Source organism: Coccinella septempunctata, chromosome 2, assembly GCF_907165205.1.
Source record: "Coccinella septempunctata chromosome 2, icCocSept1.1, whole genome shotgun sequence".
Lineage (NCBI taxonomy): Eukaryota > Metazoa > Arthropoda > Insecta > Coleoptera > Coccinellidae > Coccinella > Coccinella septempunctata.
In genome coordinates, this window is record NC_058190.1 from 42,712,485 (window position 1) to 42,722,477 (window position 9,993).

The following is a 9,993-nucleotide window of genomic DNA, read 5'->3' on the forward strand; positions in this document are numbered from 1 at the left end:
TGCTTCATCTTCCAGAGGGGCGTAGTCCACAACGATACTAAATACTACCTCATTCAACCACTACCTGCCAGATTCAAGAACGAGACTCATTTTCCACACGTCCTATTGGAAAAATACGTAGACGGTCCTGAGAAAAACTTCGAATGCACTCATCGTACTAAGATTAAGGATCATGAAAAAGACGTTTTCGCTAAGGAACCAAAAGATAGAGGAATTATCCGAAGAAAAAGGGAGAATTTTCCAGCAGGAGCACCAGTTTTCGTGGAAACTGCCGTGTTTGTCGACAGAGATCTGTTCGATCTTATGAAGAATAATTTTCCTGTGGACACAGAAAGAGAACTGATTCGTTTTGTGCTAGCCATGATAAATGCGGTAAGTTGAATTTAACGATATTGAATTGATATGGCCAACACTTGATGAAAAACCATAACTGAATTAAACAATGTTTACCTTCACCCATCTGAAGATGCTATTGTGATATTGGCATATAGGGAGCCACATGCAGTAAAATCTGCAAATTGTGGAAACCGGTTTTTCCGTAATAACTTTCTCTGCTCATGTTCCAAACCTTTTCCAGGAGCATAGTTGGATAGCCCTTGCAGAATACCATGACATTGATAGTTATTCATTTCGCTGAATGCATTCACTGACCTGCTCACGTGAAAAGTATTGTATATTTGAGGAAAACACGCATTCTGCCCTAAATCACCTATATTTTTCGTAATTTTGATACACAGAATATTTATACTCCATTCACATTTATTTTAGCAGTCGGTTGGCCATGAAATAATTTTCTCAAGTTTTTGTTACTAGAACGGAGTAAGATTGGCACTCATGAAATGTCGTTAATGTCATGACGCCGTCGCCACAACTAATATCAATTTTTATTACGAAAATGCCGAAAGTGACTGAAAAAAGAGACAGGGTTTCAGGAAGTGCTATTTAGAATTCAGGTCCGCTCATTCAAATAGTTATACCCTGATCTTCTAAACTCTACAATACGTCAGACGATAGCGAACATATTCAATGTAAGAGAACTGAATCTAAACGACTGATATTTCAGCTGAATATTTCCACAATCAGAAAGATTGTGAATGAAGAAGATAACAAAGAATTTCCTTCTTTTGGGAGACCCAAAAAAGTGGTGGCATTTGAGAATTTTATGTTTGAGTGAATTAATGCGAAAAGTTTACTACAGAATTTCCGATGAATGACATCGTAGAATAAGTTCCCGAAAATTGATTTTTCCTTTTTTTCATTTGACTTGTCCTATACATTGTTAATGTCTTAAGGTACCAATAAATACCTAATTATTATTATTATATCAATGATGAACAGCCACAAATACGCGCCGGTTGTCCTGTTGATTGTTTATTCATGTGATATTTTTGTTCAAAGTTGAAGTTCATCTTGATTTGAAACTTCCTTTAATTCCTTTTACATATATTGAAGCAAGATGATTTTTGTTGAAGAATTTAAAATTCTTGTAATTATCTGTTGATTCCTTCGGGAGATGCCCATTCCCAACCACTGCATCATATGCATTTCATCTTCGGGTTGATATTTTTGAAATCTACAACTGATGTAACGTATTCAAACTTTAGCCAAAGAAGATAACGAACATTAACTCTCCTCAAGCTAGTGCATATTATGATATTATACTGATCTCTTGTATTTTCCATTCAAATAACTGGGTTTGGTATGCCTTCAATCAGTTTGTATAAACTTCAATTATGTTCGTCACATATTTTCCGCGGAGATTCGACATTGTGATAAAATACGTAATAACAGAAACTTTTACGTAGAACGGGCAACATAGCGTTGATTTAAAACCCAAAAATGTTTTGACAAGCTTCATAACCCCACATTTTCGTACTATACAGAGTGAAATGTGTCAAATTTCCATGGCCAACCGACTGCTAAAATAATAGTGAATGGAGTATAGGTATATGCTTGAACGACTTGAAGGAAATGCTGAGAAAAAGTCATAAAATGTCCTCTTTCAAAAGAAAACTCCTCTGCTGCAAAATGGCGAATGCGCAGGGTTTTCAACGAAGTACTGTTTTTTCCGGAAATGTTAGCACCTTTTGAAGTTTATTGTTGATAAAATTTCGTTGATACTTCAAAAATTTGATGTTTATCGAATATATTTGACAGATGAGCAGCAAAATTCGAGACACTGTATAATTCGTAATCATACAATCAAAAATTAGAGTGTGATCGCGATGGGAAGACCAGCAACACATTTGAATTGAATCGGATCATTAATCATATCAATCTCGAGAACTATTCACAATTCTGAAATTCTTATAAAATCCACACGTCAAGAGCGTATAATTCAAACGCATATTAATCGTTTACTTTCACTTATTATACAATAATTGGAGCAATCTAACGTCAGCCTAGATATACCACATAAATATTGTGGTATATTCCCATTAACAATTTGGGTTAGTAGCATCGAAGTCAAGGTAACAATTTTTCCAGTTGCTCATGCTCATTATGGTCGGTGAATTATTTATTCTGCCGAGTACAGCATGAAGTCTCTCGTGTAGTGACGAAGAACGGTTGAATGAACAATTTATATTTGTTCATTGAGCAGAATCTCAGGGTCGTAGCTGTTATCAATTCGCGAATATCTGGAATCGAAAATTACTACCTAATCGCGATTCTGTTGAAATAGAAACCAGGGATGTTTGATCGTTTTTTCAGTTGTTTTCAACAAAAAAGTATGCATCACCAAATTTAAACATGCCAGATGAATTTTTATCAAAATTCAATATGGCAGCTTCAAGATGTCTGACTATCCACCATGCCATTGCCAATGCTCAAAGCTCTTCGCTCTTCGTAATTAAAGAGGGAAACCAAAAATTAAATATATCGATAAATACTGAAAAATATTTTTGAAAACAAGCTTTTTGTTCTCAGCTAATTGAAAAAACTTTGGAGTCAATCATAATAATGATGTAACACAATAAACAATTTTATATTTTAAAGGATGATTGTCGATTTTAATGAAAATTAAGCTGAAATAACGAAAGTTTGATTTGGATCACTCTATTTGATCAAGAATGGTTCGAAAATTTGTGTTCAACGTATCAAGCAATCAAGGGAGAGGTCTTATTATTCAATTTAGTATCATGTTTAGAAGATTTTTGATCGTAATTTTCTTTCGCTAGACAGTTTTAATCTGTTTTATGTGCCTGTAACCCAAAATTAACAATTTTTAATTGTTCATCTGTTCGAGATGACTGAAGCACATATGAGTAAGAGTGGGACATTTTTGAAACCTCAAACTACTTTTTACAGCTAAGTTGAGCTAAGTAAAGAGTCCTTGAGTACTTCCTTTTCCTGAGTACTTCTGATTAGTACTTGGATCAACAGCTTGTTGTCATCTGTTGCGGGCATTAAAATTTTTGTTTGATAGTGAATCCAGATTAATTAACAAAAAAGAAACCTCCTCATTCGGTCTCATATCAATCTTATTCTTGATGAAGTCAAAACAGAGGTTTTTCATGCAGCATTAAACCCTTGATGACAGATTTTTTCTTTTAAAAAATTCACAGCTATCAACCTTTCCTCATACTTGCATATTCTGATTTTGCTGTAGGTTCAATTGTTGTACCATGATCCAAGCTTGGGGAGGCCAGTAAATTTCGTGCTGAAACGCTTGGAAATCCTCAAAGAAGAAGCGACAGGTCTTTCGAGACCACCAGACATCGACCGTTTTCTATCGAATTTTTGCAACTGGCAAAGGACCAAAAATCCTGTAGGAGATAAGGAACCTCAGCACTGGGATCATGCGCTCATTCTGACTGGCTTAGACTTATACGTTAGGGGAAAGCATGGGAAAATATCCACGCAGGTTGTAGGTGAGTGATAAAAATTGAGGAGGATCTTTATAATCAGATTTCTCTTACTGTTGGAATGATTTATGAATCCCCAAGAATTCATGAATTAAATAAAAAGTGACAAGAAAATATTCCCTTGAAAAGTAACGGACTTTTCCTTATAACCCTTAGAAATGTACGATTTCCACAGGTTTGGCACCTGTAGCTGGGATGTGTACATCTACCAGTAGCTGCACAGTGAATGAAGGAAGACACTTTGAAAGTGTATATGTAGTAGCACACGAAATAGGTCATAAGTAAGTTTTACATTTAGAAAAACACTGAAATTTTCCTAGGATAGCATTATTACTAAAACCAATTTGTTTGATATGTACAATATTGTGAAATTTAGTCTAGGTATGAGACACGATGGTCCTCTGGCAGACAATGATTGTGATCCAACTAGCTATATAATGTCGCCGACTCTAGGAAGCGGGAAAATAACCTGGTCTTCATGCAGTAGAAGATATCTGCAGAAATTCCTCGAGTGAGTACATCCAAAATGCTATCAGTATCGGTTCTGAGATCAAAATTTTTGTAGCACTTCGCAATCTAGATGTTTACTGGATCATGGAAGTTCTGCTGGGACGCTGGATCATAGTGCAGAGGGGGCCTTACCTGGAGAAAGATTCGACGCCAATCAGCAGTGTAAGATATTGTTTTTACATAGTTTTTAACGAATCAAAGGTAATGGCACGCAGAAGATGATTCATCAGCTTGATCTTGCTGCAGCAAACCCGCTATATATACCTCGGGTGGTATATTTCCCAAATCTCGAAGTATTCTCTCCTCTAAATAAGTTTCATTTAAATTACTAGCCAGATATATTTTGGGAAGCTCTCGTACAAGGCAGTACAGAAACAGATTTTATGGTACATGTAGGTACCTTTGAATACAGTTATTCCAAATACGTTTTCCTCTCTTAAGGAGAATTCTGTCATCTTGTGAATCAATGAAGATCTATTTTTTAAGGCATGCTGAAGTATGGAAGTGGAAGCAAACATTCCTCCCAACAACCATTGGATGACGTTTGCAGGGATCTTCATTGTGAGAGAGAAAGATACACTTGGACTTCTCATCCTGCTTTGGAGGGAACTTCATGCGGTCACAATTTGGTGAGTTTTTCTTCAGGGCTAACTGAAATATGGATTATGTTATGATTTGTCCAGAATATTAGGCATTTCGAAACTGTTTTCTATTTTCCTCAATCAACTTGATTCTTCTCTCGTTCTAGTCATGATGAAAATTTCAAATAGATTCTCTAACAAAGAACCCTTTGCTATCACCAATTTTTGTACTCATTGAAATTTACAATAAATAAAGAATATTGAATTCTGAACTGAAATTGTTTTAAAAAACTTGCAGTGGTGCAGAGGTGGACGATGCATAAGCAAAGGCATTTTCAGACAACCCACCTTCACCCATCAAGCTCAGAAACACAATCCCCATACTGAACGAGTGAATGGAGGCTGGAGTGAATGGCGACCATCGAGCGACTGTGCTTCTGGTTGTCTATTTGGTGAAGAAGGTCGTCTTAGTTCTGGAAGTACCGGAATCAGGATTGCGGAGAGATTTTGCAATAGCCCCAGGTAAAAATGATAATAGAACAAAATTCATTCAAATCAGCAATGTCATCACCATTAATAAAAGTGTTTCGACCACCTTTGATTCGCAAATAACATAATTGGCAACCACAGAAAGGAAATAAATACGTAGAATCGATTCAATGTACGAATCTCTACAAGAGAACTCCTTAAATAATGCATTTAAAATTAGGCTCTAGCTTTGATTCTATGGTATTAGTTCTTGCAAAAGATCTGGTGGATCTCATTGAGTTCAAAAAACGATAATTCTTCAGACCACAAGGAGGAGGGGCCAACTGTGAGGGACCAGATAGAAAATTCGAAGCTTGTAATGCCGAACAATGCATCAACGTGCCTAGATTAACAGTTAGAGAGTTCGCAGACCAAATATGTACCAGAGCGAAGGAAGTCGATGATGAGCTCACTGGGTTAGGGTTGCAGAAGATCACCTCAAGCTGTGAGTAATGAAAAGTTCATCGTTAGAAATGAAGTACATCATCACTCTAGATGTGTGTGGTTTTTTTAACTTTTTTCAGCTGATGAAGCTTGTCTTGTATGGTGCCAAAAAAGGGACGGGGGTATGAAAAGTAGAGGTTGGAATTTCCCAGATGGTACTGTATGTCAAACCAGGCGAAGTCGACATAGTAGAGCAAGCTACTGCGTGAGTGGAAGATGCGAAGAATTCGTTTGCGATTCATTTGACGAGTCTCCTTTCGTGCAAATGCCAGATCTGTGTCCTGTTGAAAGGTGGGCATATTTATAACCAATAAATCAATTATTTTTGAATTTTTCGTTTTAGAGAAGACAATGAACTGTTATGGAAAACCGGCATTAGGAGGCGAGACAGCCCAACCAAGTGGAGAAGTGCAAGTGGCTGTCATTTCAACTGCATCTCTCCAGGCTCCGGAATTCGTTTGGTTATGAGCAAAGGGAGTCAGAGCAGGTCAAGCATTCAGCTATGCCAAGCTGACGAATATGTTAGTAATTCCAATAATTTAGACTCTTGATAAGCTTATTTAAGAACATTTCAGGCCTGTGGTAGGCTCAAAACTCCATTCCAACACGCTTCAACGGTATGTAGCAAATACAAGGACAGAGTAAGGAGATTGTCAGGGCTCGGTATGCAAATATCTCCAGTTGTAGGTAAATTCTGGTTTGAATAACTCAAATTCCTCATACTCAAACTATTATTTCTTTCGGTAGAAGATCCAGACAGACCATGCAGAGTTGCATGTCAAGACGAGAATATATCCCACAGGTTTTATTTGGTCAACGGAGAAGAAGGGTGGTTTCCTTTTGGTACAGACTGTACCAGAGGATCATCGGATAAAAAAGCTTATTGTGTCAGTGGGAAATGTCTAGTGAGTATGAGTTTATTAACGTGCATTCTCAGAAGAGTGTTGTGTTTTCGTTTTTTCGTATATGTTTGAATCTTTCTTCCAGGAGTTCAGCTCTGATGGCACACCTATGTCAGAGAACGAATTTACCCTACCTCTCTTATCAAGGCCCAAAAGGTCTTTGTATAACAGCGATGGTACAAGAATTCTCGTCAAACTAGATCAGAAGGAACTTGATGATATAGTTCATGATTTGAACAGAACAATATCAGGTGAATTAACTATCCGATAAAGGATTCAATATCACATGGTAATTATTTTCTCTTTTATTGACAGGACGATATCAAAATGCACCCAAACATAAATTCGATATTGACTTGGACAACCCAATACATTTCAACATGGATAACGAAACGGTGATAAGATACGGAAATCAAGATTATATAAATTATGCCTAATTGGATGTGATTGAATGTGATTCCTATAAAAAATGTACTGCCAGAATCCGATGGGATATTCTATTGGAAATATAATTTACACTACCTTCTCTAGTTCTTCTTTATTGAATACTCGTATAAATATGTCAAGTGTTAAGGTCATTTTCTCACATTTATGAGTGAGAGTGCCACTTTTGCGTTGAAATTTAATCCAATTTTTTTTACAAAACGAAAGTTAGATTGTAGATTTTAAGAAAGGTAGGTCAAGAGTACTTTTTATGTTTATCACTCATTGTTTCACAAGTCTGAAAGAGCTAAAAATAAGATTCTCATCGAAGCATTTTATTACTTCGTTTCTTTACTTTATTTTATTTAATAAGTAAATATACATCAAAAAAATACAAAAATAATACACAAAAATAGTATTGACGCTCACAAGAATCACAAGATAATGCAACAATTAGTGAGAAAACAGCTTCAGTTTGATTAGTTAAGACCATTGACAACGTACAAACTATTCTAATAAAAAAATCGATAATACTTTACAAATACGGATAAACCAAATTAAATCTAGCAAGGGAAATGGGATAGGTTCAACACAAACACTCATTAAAAGGAAGGAGCATCTCAATCTCAATAATTAAATATGAACAAAATCGTTGAGTTATTTCTTGTGAAGTGAAAAATTGTAGATATAAAAAAAGGTTCAGAAAGCGTTCAACTGCCATAAGAAATATTTTTTGAGATACTAATCGGGATTCTGAGATACATGTCAATTCCTAGGTTGGAAAAAATATTCTGTGTTTCAAGCCAGTATTCTGAGATTCGAGTCAGAGTCCTGACTTACAAGTGAAAATTCTGAAGATACAAGACAGGAGTTTGAAAATGAATTAGTTGGTCGAATGAGCTTTGTTTTGTTACTTTTGTTTCGAAGTGTTGTCGAAAGAATCCCAGAATTCCGACTTGTATCTCAAGAATCCCGACTTGTATCTCAGAATTCTGACTTGTAGCTCAAAGTTCTGACTTGTATCTCGGAATTCTGACTTGTATCTCAGAATTCCTACTTGTACCTCAGAATCCCAAGTCGGAATTATACATTTCGAAAAAAATATTTTCGCATAGCACTTCACAATAAGCCGTATGTCTCATAAGTATTAAATAGCTTTCAGAGATTATAAAATAAATGTACCATAGTGTGAATAGAGTATCGTTTTACTTTTGAGGCTGTTCAACCTTGGGCTGCGCACTATCAGCAACAGGCTGCACAGTGGGCTTTGCAGGTCCAGTCTGTGTGATGGGAATTACTCTGTCTCCGGATGCTGCTTGGATTTGTTTCTTGGGAGCAGTAACAGTCAATATTCCGTCAGACGAGAGCGAAGATACTACATCCTCGATATTATGGTCCTCCGGCAGGATGTACCTCCTGACGAAATGCCTGGAAATGAAACCGTGCTCATCCTGTTTCTCCTCGTGTTTTCCCTCCACGACTATGCTCTTTCCGGAAGTCTTGACTGTGATTTCTTCCGGGGTAAACTGCTGCACGTCGAGTATCACCTGGAATTTCTCCTTGTCCTGCTGTATGGTGGACGCTGAGTTTTGCCTCTGGAGAACCGGAGATGGGCTCCATGGTCGGAGGTAGCTGTTTCTAAATAATGGGCTTCTGGGGCGGATGGTGCTGAGAGAGTTGATGAGGTCATCCCTGCGAAGGCCCAGGCCGAAGTTTTGGTCGAAGAGACGGGATGGACGGTAAAATTCTTCGTCGTCCCACCAGTCCCTGAAGATGAGCGGTACCATAGACATCTAAAAATTAATGATTGAGGTTCAATTCAGCAGACTAGATCGAAATATTACTTAGAGAAAGTGTGGGTTTGAAGACTTACGCCTATATTTGGCCTTTAATATTTCCTACTGAAACTCCATTATCAGACTAAAGGTTGTTACAACCACAGAAAACAGCCGATTTATCTAGTGCTTCCCCAAAATTTTAAATAAATCATTCCTTGTAATTATCTTAGTGGAACTCTAGTTTTTTGTTTGTTACACAGCACTAGCACCTACGAAGAATTAACACCATCCAAACGCAGTAAAGTGTGCATTCGTTATTTTATCTCAATTTGAAAAAAAATTGGAAGGCTCGTCGCCTTAAATATGTAATTTTGATCTCCGACGTCAAGTCTAAAATATCTAACTTTACAGATGAAATCCAATTCAATAGATAATTGCTTGATAACAGCTTATAATTTATCGAAAATATTCACTCAAGATCTTTTATTTTTCAATATATAAGATTCATACATGATATTACTTACTTTTATGAAACTGCTTGCTATTATCCCACTGCTGAAACACACTATAGAATCCCTAGCCTGAAATTCACAAACTGACTAAATATCGAAGATGATTCTGGTATATTCCGATGCAACCCACACGTTTTAGGTTTTCGTCTTTCCCAAAATAACCAGTGTGAGTAACGAAACTGCCATAGCTACATCTTAAGTGCGTGCAAAAATAGAATCCTGATGCGTTTTCCTCAAAACACCTGCAACCTATTTGGCTTGGAATTGTATCAATTTCATTATTCATCGAGTTTTGCAATTTCGAGGAGATTAATCAGAGAATTTCATAATAACGGTCGACAATTTTCACTATGAATCGGACGATTCATTATATGTGATTCAAATTGACCCATCCGAATCAGATACAATTTATGCACACCATTTATTCTCCGTTGATGGAAGCTGAACAA

At 36.7% G+C, this 9,993-nt stretch overlaps 2 protein-coding genes across 2 annotated transcripts; one reads left to right on the forward strand and one right to left on the reverse strand.

Annotated features, from left to right (window-relative positions):
• The first annotated feature begins 21 nt into the window (after positions 1–21).
• LOC123308431 (A disintegrin and metalloproteinase with thrombospondin motifs adt-1-like) lies at positions 22–7,354 on the forward strand. The gene is made up of 14 exons (XM_044891072.1): positions 22–372; positions 3,611–3,872; positions 4,042–4,147; positions 4,243–4,377; positions 4,432–4,538; positions 4,863–5,005; positions 5,256–5,479; positions 5,749–5,930; positions 6,010–6,220; positions 6,273–6,450; positions 6,505–6,616; positions 6,677–6,834; positions 6,917–7,082; positions 7,147–7,354. The coding sequence occupies exons 1-14, from the start codon at positions 304–306 to the stop codon at positions 7,266–7,268; spliced, it is 2,175 nt and encodes a 724-aa protein (XP_044747007.1). The 5' UTR covers positions 22–303; the 3' UTR covers positions 7,269–7,354.
• A 218-nt stretch (positions 7,355–7,572) lies between these two features.
• Positions 7,573–9,715, reverse strand: LOC123308429 (protein lethal(2)essential for life). The gene is made up of 2 exons (XM_044891070.1): positions 9,557–9,715; positions 7,573–9,047 (listed from the first exon to the last, which is right to left on the reverse strand). Exon 2 carries the CDS (start codon positions 9,045–9,047, stop codon positions 8,460–8,462), a length of 588 nt encoding a protein of 195 aa, XP_044747005.1. The 5' UTR covers positions 9,557–9,715; the 3' UTR covers positions 7,573–8,459.
• Between the last annotated feature and the right edge of the window lie 278 nt (positions 9,716–9,993).